Raw genomic sequence first — 27915 nt, 5'->3', positions numbered from 1 at the left:
TTATTGTTATACTAGGACCACACATTTGAAGCGCAGGTTTTTAAAATGTATATTTGTACAAACATGTTCATGTATTTCAGGCAACAGAAGACAATATGAGACAAGTAATACATTTATGTATTAAAGTAAACTGTAACAAAGTCTTTTTTTAAAGTACAACTGTGACATTAATTCCAAAAGTATTCTTTCCAGTTGTCGTATTCACTTGGTAACCTCGGCACTCAGACAAAGATATTTGAATATTATATAACTGATATTTTAAAATTGAATCACAAACAGAACACTCCTGAACAATTACAAGTATTCGCATTTTAAGGAATGTATGAACAATTTCATATCTGTGAACATTCTGGCTGTTTTACAGCACATGATTTGTTGCATTCCTTCTTGAAGGTAGTGCAGGAAAAGTGTTTGCAACATGAAATTGTTTCAGAATGCAGGCCATCTCCCCTCAAGACTGTCAGTACACTTCAATAAGTGTACTCAGTTCCTGAGTGTGAGAAATGTAACAGCGTACTTCCAATCCAATGACACATTTTCTTCTTCTCTCCTTTTTAATGTGATTTGCAACCACTCCAGTCCAGCCACAGAGCCAAGATGGCAGGCATTGAGGGTGAAGTGTCCATCACTGCACATTTAGCATATTGAGTACTGACAGTGTTTTATGCGCTGAAAAGAGTAACTGCAAGTACTTAAGTGCACCAATGGACACACTTATGAGTGTTGAAGCTCAGGAGACGTTCTCGCTGCTGTCATCTGTCCTGCTCCTGTGGCCCCGCCTCCTCGGGGCATGTGACGGCGTGCAGGTCGGAGAACGGGTGCGGGTGCGGCTGCGGCGGACCTCCTTCTTGATGTGCTTTGCTCTGAGTGAGCGGGTGGACCATGGACATGTGCACGTTGAGATTGTGGGCCTTCTCGAAGCGTTTGCTGCACATCAAGCAGGCGAACTCCAGGTCGGCCTCCGCCTTGTGTTTGGTCATGTGATACTTCAGCGACGCTCGCTGCCGACATTGGAAGCCGCAGACTTCGCACCTGGAAAGAAAAATGTCTTGAAAAACGTACTGTACTTTCAGGTACTTGCGTACTGCTTTGGGGGACATGCGAGATGTTTGGAATTACTGAATGTGTCCTTTTTGTTGCATGTGTGCGATGGTGGTGTTTCCCAGGATGCAAAAAGGATGTCAGAAAGCAGCGTGCAGGTAAACCAAAGTCTTCTAATATTTCCATAAGGCTCAAAACAAGCTCAGCAAACTAGCCGTGCAAATGGGCATGAAACACACGTGGTCGCATGGAGCCAACAGGCAACGTGACAGGACAATGGCCCTGCAAGGAATGCAGGGTGACACTCACATTTAAAGCTGATTAGTGATCAGGAGCAGGTAAGCCTCTTGATCACCAATCAGAGGCGGGTGAAAATAATCAGCGCTCCACAAAAACAGAAATGGAACTTCAAACACAGGGAAAGCACAAGGAAGACAAACAGGACCTGTGGGGAACAGGTCACGACACTTTCAACAGTAATAACTACACATCATGGTCCTTGTCTCAGTTAGTTCACTCCTGTTCTTACACTCACAGAAGTCTTAAGTGGATAAGTATGGCAAAATGCAGTATACTCAGAATGGTCGTAATCATGCACTTCAAAAAAAGAACCTGCGAGATCCTGAAAGAGAAGTACAAACCCCGTTTCCATATGAGTTGGGAAATTGTGTTAGATGTAAATATAAACGGAATACAATGATTTGCAAATCATTTTCAACCCATATTCAGTTGAATATGCTACAAAGACAACATATTTGATGTTCAAACTGATAAAAAAAATTTTTTTTGCAAATAATCATTAACTTTAGAATTTGATGCCAGCAACACGTGACAAAGAAGTTGGGAAAGGTGGCAATAAATACTGATAAAGTTGAGGAATGCTCATCAAACACTTATTTGGAACATCCCACAGGTGAACAGGCAAATTGGGAACAGGTGGGTGCCATGATTGGGTATAAAAGTAGATTCCATGAAATGCTCAGTCATTCACAAACAAGGATGGGGCGAGGGTCACCACTTTGTCAACAAATGCGTGAGCAAATTGTTGAACAGTTCAAGAAAAACCTTTCTCAACCAGCTATTGCAAGGAATTTAGGGATTTCACCATCTACGGTCCGTAATATCATCAAAGGGTTCCGAGAATCTGGAGAAATCACTGCACGTAAGCAGCTAAGCCCGTGACCTTCCATCCCTCAGGCTGTACTGCATCAACAAGCAACATCAGTGTGTAAAGGATATCACCACATGGAACACTTCAGAAACCCACTGTCAGTAACTACTGTTGGTCGCTACATCTGTAAGTGCAAGTTGAAAGTCTCCTATGCAAGGCAAAAACCGTTTATCAACAACACCCAGAAACGCCGTCGGCTTCGCTGGGCCTGAGCTCATCTAAGATGGACTGATACAAAGTGGAAAAGTGTTCTGTGGTCTGACGAGTCCACATTTCAAATTGTTTTTGGAAACTGTGGACGTCGTGTCCTCCGGACCAAAGAGGAAAAGAACCATCCGGATTGTTATAGGCGCAAAGTTGAAAAGCCAGCATCTGTAATGGTATGGGGGTGTATTAGTGCCCAAGACATGGGTAACTTACACATCTGTGAAGGCGCCATTGATGCTGAAAGGTACATACAGGTTTTGGAGCAACATATGTTGCCATCCAAGCAACGTTACCATGGACGCCCCTGCTTATTTCAGCAAGACAATGCCAAGCCACGTGTTACATCAACGTGGCTTCATAGTAAAAGAGTGCGGGTACTAGACTGGCCGTAGCTAGCTTACTATGCTAGAAAAACAGTTCCTCAGTGTTCCCTCTTATTATACAGGTTTACGGAACGTAACTGAAGTGTTGGCGGTTTTTGATGCATTTTAAAGTGATTTAGAGGTAGAATTGATTGCTCCCATTATCTGTATTGCTAGCCACCTAGAACGAGACAATTGTTTTCAAATTAAAATACAAAAAAAAAAGGTATTCTTGTGAATAGGCAAAATAAAAAAAATAAAAAGTGTAGTTCACATTTTAAAGAGCATTTGTGAACTGTTGAGAGCAATCTATAGCACTCATTGTTGTTGGTAAATGAAAGATAAGAGATTATCACACTTCAACATCTCTGAAATGTAAATGCTGCCTCTTTGCTAGGTCAACATTGCAAATGAAAATATGTTCTTAATTGTCTAACCCTGGATAAACATGTGAAATAGATATATGAATGAACTACAAAGTCAATATTTGAATACTACATTAGCGCTGTAGACAGAAACAGGAAGTAAGTCTGAGCTACATATTGTCCTTTGATCAATAAGAGTTGACATATTCTTACATGTTCCTGTTCCTGCTTTGTCTACACAAGAAACAAACATACGTACGTTTTGATTGGACAGTTGAGGTGAGCGCTGCTTAGAGACAAATTAGATTGGCCAAAATATCGCTAATTGAATAAATGTGCAAGGAAGTTGTGGGCATTGGACAAAGTTGCGAGGCTGCACAGTTTGAGAGGATGAATAAATGATTTTGCATTAATTTGCGCGATTGCGACATCGTGAATTCCTTGAGGGACTGAAGAACAAACTCTTAAAATCACAAAATGATGCATCTAGTTGAAAAACAATCCTCAAAATGTCAGCTTTTGGCACAGTTTTGTGAAGAAATCTGGAAATTTTAGACCAACAATCAGCACAAAAAAAGGGATTGATCAATCACTAAAAACAACAAGAAAATGTCTTTCATGATCATTTTGCTTACTCTGAATCAACATGTGCTTGTACAGTAGGTAACAGTACTTGTCCTGTATTGTTTTATAGAGCATACAGCAGATATACTGTAGTACTTACTGCAGTGGTTTGGCTCCAGAATGTCTCATTTGGTGAACTGAAAGATGTTTCCTTTGTTTAAAAGTTTGTCCACACTGGTCACAGATGTAGTTTCTCTCCTCTAATAAACAGAAACAAACACAAATAAACACACATTCCTTTGTTCAAATGGTGAGCTTAGTCAATATGTATTGTGTTGAAAATGATTTGTAATACACGCTACATCTATCTATGATGATGATGCAGTACATTAAATGATGCGGACACGTTTGTTACTGGATACTTTTTCTAATACACTTCTGCCTTGTAGACTTTGTATGTGACAAATGTGCTGTTTTAGACGGCAAAATTGTTGAATTAACCTGGCACACGCAAACAAAAGCATGCCAACTAAATTATTAGCTGTTAAATTGAGGAGCTGATTAGCTTGATGCCGGTCATGTTTTATTTAAATGTAGTATTAATAAAATGAAAAATCTAATAATACTAATATAGCGACGATACCGCATCAATTCCATTTATGGGGTCAATACCTTGCGGTTGAATGACAGACAGTGCGACCATGTAGTGTGTTTGTCATAATAATAATAATAATAATAAAAATGTTTGTCCTGTCCAGTCACTCAGGCAAATCATATAGTTGATGTAGATGCCCATATCTGCTGTGCAGATTTAATTTACTTTTCTCTTGTTGCCTTATTTGTATTTGACTTTATTGAATGGATTTATTTCAATGTTTGGCGCAGCCGGACCGGAGCAGGAAGGGATAGAAAGAAGAAAAAATGGAGGACAGACGGGGAAATTGCAGAGACAAGAGGGGATAAGACAGAGAGATAACAACAACAATAACAACAGAACTGCATCAGCAAATAGGATATGTACAAATATGATAGCAAAAGTGATAGCAAAGAAGCAGTTGGTGAAGTAAATATTAACACAGAAATGACAATGAACATTATTACACTACAAATGGAGCAATACAAATACCAATAGAAATAGTACTATTGATAATGAATAATAACAATAATTACTAGGGATGTCCGATAATGGCTTTTTTGCCGATATACCGATATTGTCCAACTCTTATCTACCGATACCGATATATACAGTCGTGGAATTAACACATTATTATGCCTAATTTGGACAACCAGGTATGGTGAAGATAAGGTCCTTTTTTTAAAAATTAGTAAAATAAAATAAGATAAAGAAATTAAAAACATTTTCTTGAATAAAAAAGAAAGTAAAACAATATAAAAAAAACAGTTACATAGAAACTAGTAATTAATGAAAATGAGTAAAATTAACTGTTAAAGGTTAGTACTATTAGTGGACCAGCAGCACGCACAATCATGTGTGCTTACAGACTGTATCCCTTGCAGACTGTATTGATATATAATGTAGGAACCAGAATATTAATAACAGAAAGAAACAACCCTTTTGTGTGAATGAGGGAAGGGAGGTTTTTTGGGTTGGTGCACTAATTGTAAATGTATCTTGTGTTTTTTATGTTGATTTAATTTAAAAAACAAAACAAAACGATACCGTTAATTTAAAAAAACGATACCGATAATTCCAGATATTACATTTTAAAGCATATATCCGCCGATAATAACGGCAGGCCGATATTATCGGACATCTCTAATAATTACCTCTATGATCAACAATACAATTGCTTCAAATGCAACAATACTATATGTAATGATAACTTGAATTACAAAAGAAAGCAGATAAATGGAGGGGAAGAAAGAGAAGCCAGCTATATTAACCTTGTAGATCGTTACAGAAAAATAGGTTAAGCTTTATCAATGTGCCGCATTTTATCCAGTTTCCTAATATATATTTGATGAAACGTGATTATATGCATATTAATAAACATAATAGCACAGACAGAACATTGCGAATAATAAGGCAGGAGTCAAAGATAATGTACATCAATCCTTACTGTTAAATGTACAACAGGTCCCCCTTGACCCAGAGCTGGAAATCCCCTGTTGGTGAATAGCTCTCTATGATGATGATGCAGTACATTGAATGATGCGGACACGTTTGTTACTGGATACTGTTTTTAATACGCTTCTGCAACCATAATTATTTGTTACTTGTGTATATTGACAAATGTGCTGTTTTAGACTTTCAATTAAAGACACTCATCACATACTGCATGTCGAGCTTGTGCGCTATTGTGTATTTGGCTGTTGTGTAGCTGCTAACTAGTTTAGCTATTGTAAATTAGGTGACTAAAATACAAGAAAACCTTGTGTGATTATTGGAGGACATTTAGACATTAACTGGCTATTCCCCCTTAACCGTTCCAAAGTCAAAATGCCCTTTGCTAACGTTTATTACATGCTTACAACGCTAACATGCTAACATTAACTTGCTAACCTAGCAGGTGTATGCCTCAGTATTATTACTAGAGATGTCCGATAATATCGGACTGCCGATATTATCGGCTGATAAATGCTTTAAAATGTAATATCGGAAATTATCGGTATCGGTTTCAAAATTATCGGTATCGGTTTCAAAAAGTAAAATTTATGACTTTTTAAAACGCCGCTGTGTACACGGACGTAGGGAGAAGTAGAGCGCCAATAAAGGTTAAAGGCAGTGCCTTTGCGTGCCGGCCCAGTCACATAATATCTATGGCTTTTCACACACACGAGTGAATGCAAGACATACTTGGTCAACAGCCATACAGGTCACACTGAGGGTAGCCGTATAAACAACTTTAACACTGTTACAAATATGCGCCACACTGTGAACCCACACCAAACAAAATGATAGACAAACACATTTCGGGAGAACATCCGCACCGTAACACAACAGAACAAATACCCAGAACCCCTTGCAGCACTAACTCTTCCGGGACGCTACAATATACACCCCCCGCCACCCCCTAAAAACCCCGCCCATCTCAACCTCCTCATGCTCTCTCAGGGAGAGCATGTCCCAAATTCCAAGCTGCTGTTTTGAGGCATGTTAAAAAAAATAATGCACTTTGTGACTTCAATAATAAATATGGCAGTGCCATGTTGGCATTTTTTCCATAACTTGAGTTGATTTATTTTGGAAAACCTTGTTACATTGTTTAATGCATCCAGCAGGGCATCACAACAAAATTAGGCATAATAATGTGTTAATTCCACGACTGTATATATCGGTATCGGTTGATATCGGAATCGGTAATTAAGAGTTGGACAATATCGGAATATCGGATATCGGCAAAAAAGCCATTATCGGACATCTGTAATTATTACCTTATATAACCTGGCACCTGACACACGCAAACAAAAGCATGCCAACTAAAATCTTTAACTAATTTTGCGAGTGTACACCTCAGAGTCATATAACCTGGTTGGTATTTGCTAACTGTTAACATGCTAATGTTATATGTGGCCAGCGTGTTGCCCAATTTTGGCATTTTATTGCTCTCTGTTAAATGAAATCTACTGTAAAAACTAATATGTAATATAAATCAAATCGAGTGTAATATGTAATGTAAATAAAAATCTATGGTAATGTGTAATGTAAATAAAATATAGTGTATTATGTAATGTAATACGTAATGTATATAAAACAGTGTAAGATGTCATGTAAACAAAAAACTATTTAATTAGGGACAAGCGGTAGAAATTAGATGGATGGATATATGTATTGTTAATAAAACATATAATGAAATAAAACATTTAAATAAAATATACCTGTGTGGATCAACTTGACATGGCGCTGCAGGTAACGGTCGATGGTGAACACCTTGTTGCATCCTGGGTGAGGACAGGGTCGCTCTCTCACCTCGTCATGATGCTCCTTGATATGTTTCTAGATGACCAGTCAGCATGAAAACAAGGGAGAGTCATTTTCTTCTTAGTTTTTACACTGCAGCGTACAAAAGGAAAAACTGCGCATAGGTATACTGTAAAGTATTTTAAGACTTTTATAGCTTTAATAAATGCAAACATAGTCTGTTTAATTTGGCTTTTTTCATGATAAGTTAAACAAGCTGATTTCATGTCAAATTTAAAATAAACTTGTACAAATTAGTGTCATATATTGCAAATATTTAATGTAAAGTAAGTATTCACTCTCTTTAAAGGGAAACTGCACTTTTGGAATTTTGCCTATAATTCAGAATCCTTATGTGAGACATGAACACATTTTTTTTAATGCATTTCAACTCGTAAATAAAAATCTGCTTAGAATGGACCCAAAGGGAGCCGTGATGTTATTACGTTTATACAGACCATAAAACCCAATAAAAAAACATCCAAAAACTGCCAACAATACTCCAGTTACATTTCTGGACCTGGATGTTAACCAAGTTTTAGCGATTTTGTTATTATAAGCGCTAACGTTAAGGACCTATTTTTAGCGGAACATTGATCACAAATAGGCAACTTACAGTACGTATTGACATCAGCTGGAGAGCTGCGTTCCCGCCTCTGAGCTTGTAAAAGTTTATTATAGACTATAAATCATGCCTCCCACCTTGATAGTAAAATGACAGAGATAAACTGAGAAGTCGGTACACTTTGACAGCCAACTTAGACCTGGAGATGATGATAGACATGCGAAAGACACTTTTTTTTGCACCAACCCCTATTTTTTAACCCTTTACGAGGATTATTCTTCATTTAAACAGGAATATATGAACATCCTAACAGTTAGCATCCCAGTGAGAGCAGACTTTGTACAGTAAGTGATGTTTAATGTTTGTTGGCTCTCACTAAGTGTGCATGAGTCGTAGTTAGTCTTATGATTGAAGGAAAAAGTGAACGTGGTGATGCGTTTTTGAAATTAATGTGCTGCCGTATGCTTAAAATGATCAAAATATGTAAATACTAAATGTTATTATAAATGTGCATAAATGTATATAAAACCTTAATGGAGGTGTTTGGATGTTTTTTAAGGGCTTTATAGGCAGAATATTGTAAGTGGACTTTTGATCGCATTTATTAAATTTAAAATGCATAAAAAGGAATAACAAATGTGTTCTTGTTTTACATAAGGATTGTGAATGATAGGCATCATTCCCCAAAAAAGTGCAGTTCCCCTTTAATAACATGAAGTACAGTTAGTGGAAGGTGTCAAGTATAAAAGAGTTTGTCTGAGAGTATTAGTGTTCCTGCTACTTTTACAACATGAAGACAAAACAAGACTTCTAGCAACACGGAGACAGACAGGAGATGTCCACAAAAAGATGTCCAACCCACACAGTTCACTTCAATCCATAATCAAGGATATGTTTTCTCCTATATCTACTTAGGGTTTCTGCAGCTATCAACAATGAGCTTCAAGCACACCTGTGAAGTGAAAACCATTTCAGGTGACTAGCTCTTGAAGCTCATCGAGAGAATGCCAAGAGTGTACGAAAAAGTAGTCAGAGCAAAGGGTGGCTATTTTGAAGAAACTAGAATATAAAACATGTTTTTAATTATTTCACCTTTTTGTGTTAAGTACATAACTCCACATGTGTTCATTCATAGTTTTGATGCCTTCAGTGACAATCATGAAAATAAAGAAAATGCATTGAATGAGAAGGTGTGTCCAAACCTGTACTGTATATATACTGAATATATACAGTATATATATATATATACACATATATGCATACATATATACATACAGTACATATTCTGTACATATACAGTATATATATATACACCACTATATATATATATATACACATCAATGTACATAACATAAATATACACATACTGTGTGTGTGCGTGTACATATATATATATATATTTTTATATATATCTCACATTTTACATGCAAGTACATACAGAATAATACACCACTAGGTTTTTATTGTTATTGGACTGAAGCATTACAATATACGTACAGTTGACTACAATGTGCACGTGTGTTTCTCTGTTTTCATTAAGTTGTCTTTCCACATGGTCTGTCCTTTCAGCTGTTACTAACAGAAGCAGCTCAATCTGACTCTTGAAAGTTATTTCTTCCCAATCCCAACTAGACAACTTCATATTCTTGTTACTGGCTTGGAGTTGAATTGTGATGATGTGTCTCTCTTGTTTCTTGAGAAGTGTGTATATTAGAATTCATTGACAGAAAGTCAGAACTATTGGAGGCTCTAACCTTCAGACCATCAGGAGCTCTGTAGACCGCGGTGCAGCCCTGGCATGGACACTTGTAGATGTTAGGTAGCTCCTCCCTGCAGACACAACAACAGTGCACGACTACAACACAAACCTGCTAAAATATACTTTTGATGTTTTTTGCAGAACTTCATTTACCCGTTAGGTTTGAATTGGTTCTTCCAGCCAGGTTTGGGTCCAGGTTTCTTTTTGACTTTAGGCTCTCCTGAGATATTTGACATTTGTCGTTGCTCGGTGGGGACGATTGCCCTGCAAGGGCTGTAAGAGAGCATCCATTACTTCCTCATTATCCATCTGCAATCATTAGCAGTAACCTGAACCAACCTTTTGTCTGAATATGGCTCAAATGACTCATCTTCTGACAAGCTCTTTCCTTTATCCTCAAACTCCTCTTCTGACAACACTCTGGATGGACACACGCACGTTAACCTATCTTAGTGAACCATTTTCTGTAAGACAATACTACCAGTTTTTACACTTTTTGCAAAATGTTTACACTAAGGAGCTGCATACAGTAAAAATCAATGACCTAATTAACTGTTTTGCCATAGCAGCACAAATGAGACACAGGATGGCCCTAAATGTAGTACCTGAGGTCTTTGTTTTAGTCCAATGAGTCCACAAGAACAATAGCATGTACATAATTTAAATAAAACATGATATAGAGTAATGTAGGTTATACAGTACAGTTACAGTTATATAAATGATAAATGGGTTATACTTGTATAGCGCTTTTCTACCTTCAAGGTACTCAAAGCGCTTTGACAGTATTTCCACATTCATCCATTCACACACTGATGGCGGGAGCTGCCATGCAAGGATATGTATGCATATGAATACATTATGCATAGAAAAATACAACTAATTGAGATCCTGTAGTGCAAATAGAGCCCAGTTCAGCACAGTTGGTACACGTGTGCAAGTTAAGTGTTAATCGTGTAGGGATGGGAAGGATGTTTTGGGAAAGGGAGGAGGAATGGTGATTGCTATGTACAGGTTTTCTGCAGTTATCAGCAATTCTAATTTAAGGCTTTTTAATACCACTTAAAATAAATAAACAATCCGGATGGTTCTTTTCCTCTTTGTTCCGGAGGACACGACATCCACAGTTTCCAAAAACAATATGAAATGTGGACTTGTCAGACCACAGAACACTTTTACACTTTGCATCAGCGAAGCCGGTTGGCGTTTCTGGGTGTTGTTGATTAATGGATTTCACTTTGCATAGTAGAGTTTTAACTTGCACTTACAGATGTAGCGACGCACTGTAGTTACTGACAGTGGTTTTCTGAAGTGTTCCTGAGCCCATTTGGTGATATCCTTTACACACTGATGTTGGTTTTCTGCCTGAGGGATCCAAGGTCATGGGCATTCAATGTTACGTGGAGTGATTTCTCCAAATTCTCTGAACCCTGTGATGATATTACAGACCTTAGATGGTTACCTCAACTGTTACCTTCTAGCAAATTACAATTGGCTCACAAGACTGTTGAATGTGAGTGTTTATTTCTATTTTCATTGGTTTTATACAGCAGAAGTTGCTTTGTCGGTCAAGCCAAAGACTTTTGACACCGTTAACCACTGCCTGCTATTATTGTACAACTTGTGATTAGCTAAAAGCATGAGTGATTTCACCACGTTGATGCCCATTTAGCAAAGTTTGGAGGTCTTTTTGCACAAACCCTGGAACGCCTCTCTGGGTTTACAATCGATGAGTTTAACCAGTGTTCACTAATGGTAATGAAGAAGACAAAAGGATCATGAAAACTTCCCACAAACTAAAATATATTATAAAGACATTTTACATCAAAGACAAAACAAAAACATTTTTCTATTACGCTTTTATTTTTTTTTTCTATTTTCTTTTGTTATCCCTTGCATTTTTCATGCTTCTTTTTGTGGCAGGGTGCCCTTTGGGACATTCCTTGCCTTTGGATTGCACTGTGTGTGTAAATGTGAAATCTTGATTGGGGCACGCCTTTAAAATTGGCATCACTCTCTCTCTCTCTGGTCTCTTGGCCTGTGGCATGCTTGCGGCAGGTGGGCTGCTGACGAGGACAGCCGCTGTCCGGCGGTGGTTCAGTGAGAAGTGCGAGAGGCAAGGAGGTAAAGTGTGCTTTCTTACCTGCCAGATGGACTCAAAGGTGTACTCTTTTGAAGGTCCGCTTTCTTGGTCCCTGTGCAGTGCAGCTGATGTAGTGGTAAGGTGAAACAGCGGTGCTCATCACCAATTAAGCCTGCACGGTGCAGCTGACTTGGTCAGCGTGGTGGTGCAGCTGCCACGTTGGGTGTGTGCCTGGTGAAGCGCGACTTGTGGGGTAAGCTGACTCGCTTGTCTGACTGGTCCTTTATATCGTGTATCGTGACATGGCCTAAAAATATCGAGATATTTAATAAAAGGCCATTTCGCCCAGCCCTAAAACATCATATTTTCTCTTTTTTCTATCTCCTCTGTCAGGGCTCACCACAGCAAATCGCATGAACGGTTTTGGCTTACTTTCTACGCCGGATGCCCTCCCTGACGCAATCAGGGCAGGGAATTGAACCCAGGTCCTCATCCCTGCATGGGCAACACTTAACTTGCACACGTGTACCAGGTGGGCTGAAGCAGGCTTTTTTGGGTTGTGTTAACATCCTATTCACACTACAGGATGACAATTTATTCTATTTGATTTATTCTCTTCTATTTATATTAACCTGTGCTATTTATAACCTACTCTATAGCCTATTCTATTCATATTATGTCGTTACTGTTGTTCTTGTAGCGCTTGTTGGGCGAAATCTGGGACCTCTGGTATTACATTTTGTGCCATCTCATGTGTCTTATGTGGCAATAAAGTTCCTTGAGTCCTTAAAATAAATAATTCAAGGCCCAAAAAATATGAGACATTCAGGTCCACGGTGAGTGTATATAGTGAAAACAGTGACACACCTGTCAGAAAGATCACTTTCAACCAGCCTGTCTTCGTGCTGTTTCAGAGCGGCACAGATCGTCTCTTTTGGGTCTGTGGAGTCTAAAAGAGACACAATCCATGAGAAAGTCACACATAAGCTACACAAAAACAACCTGGTCAATGACACAGGCAATAAGTACTCATAAATACAGCGGGGAAAATAAGTATTTGATCCCCTGAGAGCAGTCCAGAAATTGTATGGTAGTTTTATTGTAACAGAAACAGAATGGACAATGCAATACTGCAAATAAATAACATAAAATGTTAAATGAATCTGTGCTATATTGAGTGAAGTAAGTATTTGATCCTCTAACCAGCAAGCATTGTGAACCAACAGACTAGCAGCCTCATTTTATAAAAGTTTGCGTGGTTTCCAAAGTAAACATTACGTTAGCACAAACCTCAGAAGGCAAGTACGCCAAAAAATTCTGATTTATAAAAGCATGCTGAGCACACTTGAATGCATTCTTCTCATCATAAATCACACATACAGTCAATTGTGTGCTGAAGAACTCCTCCCATATTCACCATGCTAATTAGCTCATGCATATGGTCATCATTTAGGTGTGTCAAACTTGTTTTTATTGAGGGCCACGTCACAATTATGGCTTCCCTCAAAGTGCTGCATGTAACAGTGAATATATATGAATATAAATGTATAATAGCATCTTTACACAATTTGCATAGGAAACTATTTTTGATTACTAGGATTTTTACGAACGCATTGATGGATTAGATAATATTAAAGTGAAGTGAAGTGAATTATATTTATATAGCGCTTTTTCTCTAGTGACTCAAAGCGCTTTACATAGTGAAACCCAATATCTAAGTTATATTTAAACCAGTGTGGGTGGCACTGGGAGCAGGTGGGTAAAGTGTCTTGTTCAAGGACACAACGACAGTGACTAGGATGGCAGATGCGGGGATCGAACCTAGAACCCTCAAGTTGTTGGCACGGCCACTCTACCAACCGTGCTATACCGCCCCAAAGTGAACAATATATGCAATTGGATGTAGAACATTTTTCTGTCAAAATTGAAAGAATACTAAATGCACTTAGTCAGAAAGGTCTATTATTTACAGCCTTTTTTTGCAGGCCACATAAAATGATGTGGCCACATTTGGCTCCCAAGCCTTAGGTTTGACACCTGTGATTATGCTAAAAGACAGAGAAGACGGCAATATATTCAGATTGATTTGGTGCTTATACTTAATACTTCAATGATTCACCACATTAGAACTGCATGTACAGCATTACTACATTAATACGTCTCTATATTTTCATATTTAGAGTCCAACAAATGTAAAACACATCCACAATTATAGGAAAGCGTGTGAATATAAATGTTAATGTATTTTATAGTGCAAGTGTCATTTCATTGGAGTATGAGCTTTATTTTGTAGGGACACTATCTCGCGTAAAATTTGCTGACGCAACTTTTCTGTGCACAGCAATCCACCATGAGGAAGACCAAATAGCTGTCGTTATAGGACCATAGTCGACCTGCACAAGACTGGCTTGAAACTGACAAAAAAGTGCCTTGTTGATGGTCTTGTAGTCTATTCCAGTACATGACTTATGTTCATGTTTAAAAAGTTGTACTTGACATGATGTCGAAGTGTTTTTTTACTTATTCATGCTTTCATTTCTGCGACACTCGTGAACACCCAGAGACAGGAACTTCATGCCAACCCTTGACTAATCACAATAGATTAGGTGTGACCTCTGGTAGGAGGCTGCCAAATGGAGCGTGTTGGCCATAAAGCAAATAATGCAGATTTGGAGTACTTTTAGTGTGGCATTGCTATGCAATACCAGTTTAAAAGCCCCTAGAACACAGGTGTCAAACATGTTTTTATTGAAGGCCACATCGCAGTCAAAGGGGCCACTTGTAACAGCGAATAATATATGAATTGGCCTCTGGATTTCATTATTAATTATATAGATTGTTTTAAGTAGACTGTCGATTTTACAGTAAAAACTGTATTTACATTTACAACATTTTACCGGGGGGGGGGCAGCTTAGATGCCAGAATTCTTGTGTTGAATTTACATAGGTTTTTACAACATTATATTGTTAATGGAAAAACAGTACAAGTTATTTTTTTTATTCTGGCAACTTAGCTGCCAGTTTTTCTACCGTAAAAACAAATGTACCATCTTTCCATTTACAGTAATACAGCGTTAAAAACAACAACCGTAGATTTTACAGTCAAAAACTGGCAGTTCAATCAACAGAATTTTAACGCAAAAAACAGTAGTAGTTTTTTTTCAATTTACAGTAATATGCTGTAAAGAACATGGGAAAATGTATGGTCATTTTCATTAAATTGATGGTTAGTTTGCTGTAAAGTTAAGTATTTTTATTCAGACAAAAACATGTTTGGAAAGTATGATAATATACTGTAATATTTGTTGCAATATTGGATACTATTGAAGTTTAAAATGTAGGCAATATCAAGCAGTACATGTATTTTTTCTGTCAAAATGAAAAAAATAAATTACATTTAGTGAGAAAATATTAAGTACTTTATTGACACATCATTTCCAGGTGTTTGCGGGCCAGACCTTGAGTTTGACACCTGTGCTCTAGAATGAGCCGGGTAGGACAACTTTAAAGTGGTGTACAAATCAAACCTTATCATTGTCATGAGGTACAATCATATCACATTTGTTTCATTGATGTATTTGTCATATTTGATAGCAGAAGATGAGCTAAAGAGGATTACAACCTTCAGTGTTGCTGCTCCAGTCTGCTAATGCCGAGCCACAAGTCTGCTGCGTGACGGAGAGTGGACTCTGTCCAACCACGCTGTCGACCGCGATCCCCACCGAGCTCCTTTCTTGCCGCTCATCGATTCTTCCGCGCTGGAGCATGTGGCCAGACTTGACAGACGAGGTGCTGTGTGTGTCCAGAGTGTAGCTGTGCCCGTCAACACAACGCCACACGGCCTTGACAAAGCCCCAGCACCTGTCCTCCAGCACCTCCTTCAGGTCAGGGCAGGACCTGCATGCCTCTGCGTGGTGGTGAGCCCACGACACCAGCTTGTGCAGGCACTTGGGGTCTGAAGAAAAGGATGGTAATGCTGCTGAGAAAGGAGAAGGTATTGGAACACACTCACGTACATGTTTGCTTCAAAGAAAAAGGCAAGTTATGCTTCTCTTACATGTCGACTCATGGCTCACTGAAAGTTTTGAAAACATCGGATGATGCCTGAAATAAAAACAGAAGAGGACAAGATTTGGAAATTAGCATTAGCTATAAACTCTCTGTACAGCACATCAGTTCCATTCATTGTTGTGGAACTATATTGAACTGCATCTTCCCTATTCATATACAATTATATTCTAATACCACCGATCAGCTGCAATTTATTTTCATTTTCATTCCGCAGCTCGTTGTTCATTGTGTTCTGAAAATGTTATTGATTATTAATATGATACGCAATTAGACAACAACCCAGCTACACAACAGCTAAGCACACAATAGCACACAAGCTAGACATAGGTAAAAAATCGCTCGCTAGTGTTACCATATCTGAGTTATTGTGTAGAAATATGGGGAAACAACTATAAATGTGCGCTTCATTCACTAACGGTTTACAAAAAAGATCAATTATAATAATACATAATGTTGAATGTAGAGAACATACAAACCCTTTATTTATTGAATCACAATTATTGAAATTCAACGACTTGGTGCATTTGCAAACAGCTAAAATGATGTACAAAGCAAACTATAACCTGCTACCCAAGAATGTACAACAATTCTTCTCAACACAAGAGGAGCAATTAAACCTTAGAGGAAAATCTAATTTAAAACATTTGCATGTTCGTACAACACTTAAAACCTTTAGCATATCAGTATGTGGAATTAAATTATGGAATGGATTAAAGGCCTACTGAAATGCGATTTTCTTATTTAAACGGGGATAGCATATCCATTCTATGTGATATACTTGATCATTTCGCGATATTGCCATATTTTTGCTGAAAGGATTTAGTAGAGAACATTGACGATAAAGTTCGCAACTTTTGGTCGCTGATAAAAAAGCATTGCCTCTACCGGAAGTAGCGTGAAGTTACAGGTTGTGGAGCTCCGCACATCTGCACATTGTTTACAATCATGGCCACCAGCAGCGAGAGCGATTCGGACCGAGAAAGCGACGATTTCCCCATTAATTTGAGCGAGGATGAAAGATTTGTGGATGAGGAAAGTGATCGAGTGAAGGACTAGAGGGCAGTGGAAGCGATTCAGATAGGGAAGATGCTGTGAGAGGCGGGTGGGACCTGATATTCAGCTGGGAATGACTAAAACAGTAAATAAACACAAGACATATATATACTCTATTAGCCACAACACAACCAGGCTTATATTTAATATGCCACAAATGAATCCCGCATAACAAACACCTCCCCCCTCCCGTCCATATAACCCACCAATACAACTCAAACACCCGCACAACACACTCAATCCCACAGCCCAAAGTACCGTTCACCTCAGCAAAGTTCATACAGCACATATATTTCCCCAAAGTTACGTACAAGACATGCACATAGCGGCACGCACGTACGGGCAAGCGATCAAATGTTTGGAAGCCGCAGCTGCGTACTCACGGTACCGCGTATCCAACTCAAAGTCCTCCTGGTAAGAGTCTCTGTTGTCCCAGTTCTCCACAGGCCAATGGTAAAGCTTGACTGTCATCTTTCGGGAATGTAAACAATGAAACACCGGCTACGTGTTTGTGTTGCTGCAGCCGGCCGCTAATACACCGCTTCCCACCTACAGCTTTCTTTTTTGCTGTCTCCATTGTTCATTAAACAAATTGCAAAAGATTCACCAACACAGATGTCCAGAATACTGTGGAATTTTGCGATGAAAACAGACGACTTAATAGCTGGCCACAATGGTGTCCCAAAATGTCCGCTACAATCCGTGACGTCACGCGCAAACGTCATCATACCGAGACGTTTTCAGCAGGATATTTCGCGGGAAATTTAAAATTGCACTTTACTAATCTAACCCAGTCGTATTGGCATGTGTTGCAATGTTAAGATTTCATCATTGATATATAAACTATCAGACTGCGTGGTCGGTAGTAGTGGGTTTCAGTAGGCCTTTAACCAAAGAAATCCAACAAAGCACCAATATGATTCAGTTTAAGAGACTGTTCAAACTACAAGTGTTCACAAAGTACACACAACAATAATAATGATGAACATCTTGAACCCCTTTTTCTTTTGAGATTAAGATTATTTATGTATTTAGTATTTGTTTACTTACTATGGTATATTATTTATTTATTCACTGTTCTGTTACAGAGAAAAAGGGGATGGGATGAAATTACTATGGTATGAAAGGGGTAGGATTAAATAAGCTCAGCTTCTTGCTACTCCTTTTCGAGTGTGCTGTAATGAAACAACTGGAAATATGTGATGCATTACATTGTATCGTATGCATGTTCCAAATAAACTGAACTGAACTGAACATTATTTCTTATGGAAATATTAGCTTGGGTATTTAACTGACATTTAGGAGGAAGTGCAAATGAAATCTGGGGTGCTGTATATTTACTATTTTGAGAGCCAATACTGATCTTACCTGCTTTTAGGGTTGTCTTTGCCAACAGGCAGCACATTAACCATCTGTAGAAAGTGCAGCAGGATGCTGTTGCATTTGTAGAACTTGCTGTGACATTTCTTACAAACAAATGCAGATAATCGGGGATCGGGGTCCAACTGCACGCCAACCAGTCGTTGGAAGTCAGCGTGGAACAAAGCGGGCGACTGGGCTGCAACATACTCTTTGTCCTCAACGACATCCAGAGAATCCTGAGGCCATTTGCTGAAAGCATGTCGCAAACTCCGTGCAGAAAACTTTCCGTGGCAAAGCCTGCAGACAGCAGCGGACAGTCGACCTGTTGGGATAAAGCACAAAACCATCCATTTTAAGATGTAAATTCATCTTGTTATGTGAAACATTTGCTATCAAATACCTGAGGTGGGTATAAACTGCATGTACTCATTTACTCCAGTAACTTGTTGGATACACTGTACTTGTCAGAGTAGTTTTAATACAACATATGTATTACTTAAAAAATATCCTACTTTTACGAATTTCTTTCTGACCGCTACATTAATTGTTTTTTATATCATATTTATTAGAGATGTCCGATAATGGCTTTTTTGCCGATATCCGATATTCCGATATTGTCCAACTCTTAATTACTGATACCGATATCAACCGATACCGATATATACAGTCATTGAATTAACACATTATTATGCCTAATTTTGTTGTGATGCCCCGCTGGATGCATTAAACAATGTAACAAGGTTTTCCAAAATAAATCAACTCAAGTTATGGAAAAAAATGCCAACATGACACTGCCATATTTACTATTGAAGTCACAAAAGTGCATTATTTTTTTTAACATGCCTCAAAACAGCAGCTTGGAATTTGGGACATGCTCTCCCTGAGAGAGCATGAGGACGTTGAGGTGGGCAGGGTTTGGGGGGCGGGTTGAGGTGAGGGGGTAGGGGGTAGTGGGGGGTGTAAATTGTAGCGTCCCGGAAGAGTTAGTGCTGCAAAGGGTTCTGGGTATTTGTTTTGTTGTGTTTATGTTGTGTTACGGTGCGGATGTTCTCCCGAAATGTGTTTTTCATTCTTGTTTGGTGTGGGTTCACAGTGTGGCGCATATTTGTAACAGTGTTAAAGTTGTTTATACGACACCCTCAGTGTGACCTGTATGGCTATTGACCAAGTATGCCTTGCTTTCACTTGTGTGTGTGAAAAGCCGTAGGTATTATGTGATTGGGCCGGCACGCAAAGGCAGTGCCTTTAAGGTTTATTGCCGCTCTAAACTTCTCCCTACGTCCGTGTACCACTACGTACAGCAGCATTTTAAAAAGTCATACATTTTACTTTTTGAAACTGATACCGATAATTTCCTAACCGATACCGATAATTTCCAATATTACATTTTTTAAAGCATTTATCGGCCGATAAGATCGGCAGCCCGATATTATCGGACATCTCTAATATTTATTTATATTCTATTGATTAGTGTTAGCAATTCATTTTGCTCGTTAGAGACTTATGTCACGTGACTCTGTTTTACCAATCAAACTCAGCCGGGCAGTCACATGACCACAGTCAAACTGCAGTGTAAAAAGTGAAACGTCAGAACTCTCCGATGTTTACTTTTGAACTAAAAAAAATAACATTTATATAATTCACTGTCATTTGTGTCAGTAGAAATGTTTACTTTTCAGTCTACAAGAATTCCACTTCCAACTAAAGAAAACATGTTGACAGTAAGTTCAAGATGTATTTATGTTTTACCTGTGCATATGATAACATTAGCAAGTGATTTTAAAATGTGCCTCTTTCTCACACACACGCAAAACACCAACTGAGATAAAAGTTTATGTACCAAAAATTACCTACTAAATACATGAGAAGCTAGTCACCAGTTACTCAGTAAAAAAAATGTCACTGAAAACTTGTTTACTCGAGTAATTATTTCAAGACAACGTTTACTTGAGTCATATTACGCTTAAGCAGGGGTCCCCAAACTACGGCCCGTGGGCCACATCCAGCCCGCCAGCGCCCAATAAATGGTTCACGGGAATTCCCAAATTAAATGTTTTTAAAAATAAATAAATAAATATATATATATATACACACACACATGTACATACATATGTGTGTGTGTAAATATATATACATATATATATATGTGTGTGTGTATATATATATACATATACATACACAAAAAGTTTTGGGGACCCCACCTATATTCTGTCTAAAACTAGTGGTACTCTTTTTTGAGTAAAATGTTTTGCTACTCCACCCACCTCTGATAGAAAGTCTCCAATTTAAAATATTGGGAGAAATCAGGAATGAATATTCATTAAACAAAATAACTGAGCTACTCACTGGAGGTGTTGGACTTGATTTCTGTCTGCTTGTGCTGGTTGGTTGAAGTGTAGTTAGCATCTGTAGTAACACGTTGTAGAGCAGGTGTTGCTGCATGGACGTTCTTCTGAGCTCTTCGGTTTCCACGTGCCCTCTTCTCAGCTTCACACGGCCTTGAGCCTCGACGTTTCCTCTTCATTTTATTCCACAATGAAGTCTGTCAGCAGCTGGTTTGGATGATGGATTCCTGCAGCCAATGTTGGCAAAAAGATGTGCAAAATTATTTTAGTTCAATAACTGGTTTACTGTATTATAAATACAGTGGGGGGAACTAATATTTGATTCCCTACTGTAATTGTAAGTTTACCAGCTAACAAAGATAAAGATCAACGTATCCACTGTCCATTTTTTACTTTATTTATGGTGAATATTATTGTCAATTTAACAATTTCAACACACTATTTACACCTGGTTTTCTTCTGGTGTTTAACATGGTTTGCCTTGTCCTAATACTTGATAATGATAATTAAGACACTAAGAAATGCAGATTATTGCTGTAATGGAGGTGATTGTTATTAACTTAGGGGAGCATCTCCACACTGTGTATGGAGACACATAATTAGCTGCTCTCACTTGTCAGCAAGACAGTATCAACATTAAATGGCATTAATCGTCAATGGCCGATCATGTACTTGATCAGTGGACGCTCGAACGACACAGCCCTTGTAGAAACAATTCATACGTGGGGTGTATAGGTATTTTACAGCTTTTACAAAAACAACTGTTTTGGGGGTGAATTTATACATTTTGTCTCACAAATAAGTAAATGTGTAAAAATGTATAAATAATAATAAAACATACTGAATACAAATGACGGAAGTGCAAGATGAAATAAAATGGTGCCCAGTTACACCTTGAGGTGTGCACCAAAGTATATACTTTTATTGGTGGTACCAGGTACCGATTCACGTAAAAGCAGTACCATATTTCGATACTTTGTTACACATGACATTAAGTCCGGTTGTAGACTGAAGCACTTGATGGACTACCTCTAGGTAAAGGTAAAATGTTCCATGCCAAAAAAGCAAGCACGGCTGATAGTAATCACTCAAAAGTAAGGCTCCACTGATCAAAATGTGCTAGCTCAATGCTAATTCACACCTAATGTGCCATACACATGCTAGTGATTTGCATTAGTCATAGTAATTTCAACACTTCCGAATTTCGTCACGAAAACTACAAGTATGATTCACGTTAAATCAAACAGCTGGTGTGTAATAAGTGACAACACTGACATTATAAACAGTATATATATTCATATTTGTAGGACTTAAAAGTAACAGTGTATTGGGAAAAACATGAAGGGACAAGCGGTAGAAAATGGACGTTGCCTCTATATTGAAGCTAGTGTCTGACTGATAACACCAAAAGACTAACAAAGTTTGCGAGTAAATAGATACGGTCAAAATGTTATCAATCTTACTGAGACTCCCGAGCTATTTTGAGAGATAAAGAGCAAGCCAGTCACATGATCTGTGACGTAAAGGTGGGAACCACAGATCCTTTCCCCACCAACAACAATGCTAATCATGCAGACTTTGTGAGAGCCAACGATTACTTTGGGAAAAATATGATTCAAAACCTTTATATTTTACCCATTACCTCTCTGCTTGGCACTCAGCATCAAGGGTTGGAATTGGGGGTTAAATCACCAAAAATGATTCCCGGGCGTGGCCACCGCTGCTGCTCACTGCTCCCCTCACCTCCCAGAGGGTGATCAAGGGTGATGGATCAAATGCAGAGAATAATTTCGCCACACCTAATCATTGGTACTTTAACTTTTTATAGCCTGAATATAAGGAGGATGAGCTACAAGTTTTAGAAGCTGTGTGCTAAACAGATCCAGCTTCAGTGAAACACTAAGCATCATGTAGCAGTATTGCTAAGTGCTAAACAAGAAAAACAAACTACAAACATAATAAAACAATTGCTTACTGTACAATGTCTGCTCTCACTGTGACAAGGACTAACACAATCTTCATATCTTCCTGTTTAGATTGAGAATGAATCATAATCCAAAAAAGGGTTAAAAAGGAAAAGTTTCTGCCTGCAGACATCGTCTTCGGTTGTCGTATAAATTGAATGTCACAGATTTGCAAACAGATCTAGATTTATGGCTAAATCCTGCTATTATCCAGTAGGGAGGCATAATTTAACATAGAATAACTTTGACGAGCCGAGACACAACGCAGCAGTAGCAGGACACCGTCTGGCTCATAGTACAGCAGCATAAGCTATAGTTAGCTGAGCTCTCTGTTATCAATGCGCCGCTAAAAAATAGTTGGTCTGCGTTAGCGCTTATAATAAAAACATTGCGAATATTTGGTTAATATCTAAGTTAAAGTACCAATGATTGTCACACACACACACTAGGTGTGGCAAAATTATTCTCTGCATTTGACCCATCACCCTTGATCACCCCCTGAGAGGTGAGGGGAGCGGTGAGCAGCAGCGCCCAGGAATCATTTTTGGTGATTTAACCCCCAATTCCAACCCTTGATGCTGAGTGCCAAGCAGGGAGGTAATGGGTCCCATTTTTATAGTCTTTGGAATGACTCGGCCGGGGTTTGAACTCACAACAGTGTTTCCCAGACATTTATTTATTTGTGGCGGCCCGCCACAAAAGAATTACGTCCGCCACAAATAGAAAAAAATAATAATATATTTTTTGTCCTGTCCAGCTTCTCAGGCAAATCATATAGTTGATGTAGATGCCCATATAGGCTGTTCAGATTTACTTTAAAAAAGAGAAGTGTAGGATACTTCTCTTGTTGCCTTATTTGTATTTGACCACTACTGTTTTCTGTTTATTTGTTACTGACTGTGGCAGGACACCTCTGCCTCTGTTTCACTTTATGTTGCTGGTAAATAATATGGTTGTAGTAGTAGGCTAAAGTTAAATTATTTAGTATGCACTGATTAAAGGGGCAGAACTTTAAGAGACATTTTAGCTTTTATATTTTATAAGATATATTTTTTGTAAGAACCACAATAAATATATTTCAGTGAATAACTTATTGTTCAAATCTGTATATAAATATGTACATAAAGTGTTGTAATTATATTGTAAAAAGGATGGATGGATGGACGTTTAAAACAAAACTGTTATTATTAATTAGTAAGTATACATTTTTTTAGCCTTTTTAGAGAAAATCATATCATTGTAGTAAATTATGCAAATTACTCGATGATGTCATTGTGACCACGCCCATAGCCACGCCCCCACAGGTATTTTGGCAGTTTATGGGAAACACTGCACAACCTACCGATCTCAGGGCAAACACTCTAACCACTGGGCCACTGAGTAGGTCCCGATATGTAAATAAAGTATTGTTAGCAGGTTTTGGATGGTTATTTAGACGGTTGTGTGGGTGGACGAGAAAAAGAAAAACATACTGTATGTCTTCATGTCTTATATAGGGATTGTGAATGATAGAACATATCTTTGTAATTTTTGCATATTTCCAGTATGACTGGTCTGCATGCACAAGCGTTCCCACTGTGACGTCAATCTATGGAAATTGCCAAAGACATTCAGAGCGGAATATTCGAAATGGCCTTCTGAAATTGTGGCATTTTGTGATGTTTAGACAGTATTTTCTCATACTTTGCGAATTCTAAATACAATCGGATATGGTTTAATGGATACAATGAAACACAATCTTAAATATAAAGTCAACTTGTTTTTCCATTCTACTGGTACTTCAACAGAAGAGGCATATTTAGCTTAATGGCAAAGACTACTCCCTGACTATGGCAACACACTATAGTCTATACCAGGGGTCAGCAACCCAAAATGCTGAAAGAGCCATATTGGAACAAAAATACAAAAAATTAATCTGTCTGGAGCCGCAACAAATTAAAAGCCGTATATAAGTCTTATAATAAAGGCAACACATGATGTAAGTGTCTATATTAGCTATAATAGCCTACTATCAAAATGACTATGTGTCGCAGGCTGAAGCAAATCTTTGTTCACAGAAATGTTGAAATTTAATATTTATTTTACACATTTTTACAACATTAGAAACCATTAGTAAATCAGAGGTTACTCAGAAGGTGAGATAACTCCTGGAAATTACTGGCTTTATTGGCCAAAAGTATAGATGTGTGTCCAAGTTAAAGGAAACGGCAGGCTGTCTTCATTTAATAGATTTATTACAATCTTTGGCAAGGTAGGTAATGTTTGCTGTGGTCTGGAACAACAAGGCACGCACGCAAACAACTATCTGAAATGCAGCCAATATTACATTCAGATAATGTGTCATTAAACATGCAAAACTAAATTATATACAAAGAGGATAAAAGTAGAAGATATTAAATGAGCTCAAATATACCTATAAATGAGGCATAATGATGCAATATGTACATACAGCTAGGCTAAATAGCATGTTAGCATTGATTAGCTTGCAGTCATGCACTGACCAAATATGCCTGATTAGCACTCCAACAGGTCAATAACATCAACAAAGCACACCCTTGTGCATTCACGCACAGCGTTAAACTTTTGGTGGACAAAATGAGACAAATGAGGAGTGGAAGATTTTACATGTAAACAAACTGTTGTGTCACAGTCCACACTATGATGAGTTCAAGAACCGCCGGAATTAGTAGGACAAAACCAAATACTCTCATCAGTGAAGCATACACACAAACATATTAAACAGTGGGCTTTTCTACCAATTGGGAAGGTTTGTGTCAATTTTGTCCTCAAACAAAAAACGTACTAAAACAACAAAAAATCGCGCCCCCCCCCACCCATCTTTTTCTATTTTCAATCATTTTTTAAAAACACCACTAAAGCGGCATTAAAGAGCCGCGGGTTGCTGACCCCCAGTCTATACACTATTGCCATCTAAGGTCTTGGAATGTTAACTTCATTAATAGTCTTGCAAATGATTGAAGTGTGAGACAATATAATATAGATATAATAACTGGACCTCACGGTTATCATTATCAGATATTTGTGGCGAGTACATATACATTTTACACAACATTTAATAAGTGTGTGACAAACATATTTTAGGGTAATGGAAATGTTTTCCCATACACAATACACAGTAATGTAATGAATCTGAGGTCGCATAGTTGATTATAGTTTATCCAAGTGGTTTTATCGGGTTTGGCACAGTGTCGTGTTAAAAAGTAAAAATATAATATTGCTGCATAATAGTGATATTTCTTATTGGAATAAACGAGTGCTTGTGATGCTGCGTTGCTGAGCGACTTGATTATGCTGTACCAAAAATGTATTAGTAGTTAGCGGTATCATTGTACGCTGACACTAATCCATTATTGACATTTCTAAATCATAAAATGTAGAATAGTTGACTTCTTCATCGCGCTGCATACAAACAGTCAGCCACCCAAACAGGCTAGCAGCATTAGCTGGTGATTAGCCGCATCATACTGCTATGACTGCCAAGTTGGAAGTGAAAATGTATTACTAAACATTGACGTATTATTGTTTGAAAGAAAGTCTACCTTGGTCAATCCCAGCGCTAGAAACATTTGATGTATTCCATGACAGCTGACTTCCTCCGCTGGATAAAAACAATCAATGTCGGAAGTATTTTGGTCTTATGTTCCTCAGCGCCTTCTTCTTCTTCTCCTTCTTCCTCTTCCATGTATTCTGACGGGTTGCAGCCATAACTTAGAAGGTGCATACCGCCACCTACTGTACGGGAGTGTGGAGCATGTGCTGATTGATTGATTGATTGAGATTGAGACTTTTATTAGTAGGTTGCACAGTGAAGTACATATTCCGTACAATTGACCACTAAATGGTAACACCCGAATAAGTTTTTCAACTTGTTTAAGTCGGGGTCCACTTAAATTGATTCATGATACAGATATATACTATCATATATACTATCATCATAATACAGTCATCACACAAGATAATCACATTGAATTATTTACATTATTTACAATCAGGAGTGTGGAGGGGGGGTGGGGTGGGGGGGGGGGTATGGACATCAAGTAGTGGACATAGAGAGAGAGAGAGAGAGAGAGAGAGATCAGAAGGCATAAGAAAAAGAATCTGCATTTGATTGTTTACATTTGATTATTAGCAATCCGGGGAGGGTGTTAGTTTAGGGTTGTAGCTGCCTGGAGGTGAACTTTTATAGCGGTTTTGAAGGAGGATAGAGATGCCCTTTCTTTTATACCTGTTGGGAGCGCATTCCACATTGATGTGGCATAGAAAGAGAATGAGTTAAGACCTTTGTTAGTTCGGAATCTGGGTTTAACGTGGTTAGTGGAGCACCCCCTGGTGTTGTGGTTATGGCGGTCATTTACGTTAAGGAAGTAGTTTGACATGTACTTCGGTATCAGGGAGGTGTAGCGGATTTTATAGACTAGGCTCAGTGCAAGTTGTTTAACTCTGTCCTCCACCTTGAGCCAGCCCACTTTAGAGAAGTGGGTAGGAGTGAGGTGGGATCTGGGGTGGAGGTCTAGAAGTAACCTGACTAGCTTGTTCTGAGATGTTTGGAGTTTAGATTTGAGGGTTTTGGAGGTGCTAGGGTACCAGGAGGTGCATGCGTAATCGAAAAAGGGTTGAACGAGAGTTCCCGCCAGAATCCTCAAGGTGCTTTTGTTGACCAGAGAGGAAATTCTGTAGAGAAATCTCGTTCGTTGGTTAACCTTTTTGATTACCTTGGTTGCCATTTTATCACAGGAAAGGTTAGCCTCTAGAATGGAACCTAGGTAGGTGACCTCATCTTTCCTGGTGATGACACTGTCACCTACTTTTTGCTCGTTGTGTATTCTCCTCTATACCTTATTGTTAATAATGATACTGGATACATGTATATCTATCTATCTATCTATCTATCTATATACATACACACAATCTATGTACTATGTAAATAAAATGGAAAAAAAAATGTAGACACATATTATCTATCTACAAACCCCGTTTCCATATGAGTTGGGAAATTGTGTTAGATGTAAATATAAACGGAATACAATGATTTGCTAATCATTTTCAACCCATATTCAGTTTAA

At 38.3% G+C, this 27915-nt stretch overlaps 1 protein-coding gene across 3 annotated transcripts; it reads right to left on the bottom strand.

Annotated features, from left to right (window-relative positions):
* Positions 1 to 26: 26 nt before the first annotated feature.
* On the bottom strand, positions 27 to 26529 carry znf276 (zinc finger protein 276). Of its 3 annotated transcripts, none has more exons than XM_062022391.1 (12): positions 26392 to 26529; positions 20869 to 21094; positions 18529 to 18844; positions 16094 to 16140; positions 15659 to 16015; positions 12904 to 12985; positions 10296 to 10376; positions 10110 to 10229; positions 9952 to 10027; positions 7551 to 7668; positions 3871 to 3970; positions 27 to 1032 (listed from the first exon to the last, which is right to left on the bottom strand). In XM_062022391.1, exons 2-12 carry the CDS (start codon positions 21044 to 21046, stop codon positions 753 to 755), a joined length of 1755 nt encoding a protein of 584 aa, XP_061878375.1. In that variant the 5' UTR covers positions 21047 to 21094; positions 26392 to 26529; the 3' UTR covers positions 27 to 752. The 3 variants fall into 3 exon arrangements, with proteins under 3 accessions (XP_061878375.1, XP_061878376.1, XP_061878377.1); XM_062022392.1 differs by having other exon boundaries at positions 15659 to 16012; XM_062022393.1 differs by having other exon boundaries at positions 15659 to 15991.
* Between the last annotated feature and the right edge of the window lie 1386 nt (positions 26530 to 27915).

Source organism: Entelurus aequoreus, linkage group LG16, assembly GCF_033978785.1.
Source record: "Entelurus aequoreus isolate RoL-2023_Sb linkage group LG16, RoL_Eaeq_v1.1, whole genome shotgun sequence".
Taxonomy (NCBI): Eukaryota; Metazoa; Chordata; class Actinopteri; order Syngnathiformes; family Syngnathidae; genus Entelurus; species Entelurus aequoreus.
Note: the sequence above shows the minus strand (reverse complement) of the source record. Positions and strands in the feature narration are given on the sequence as shown.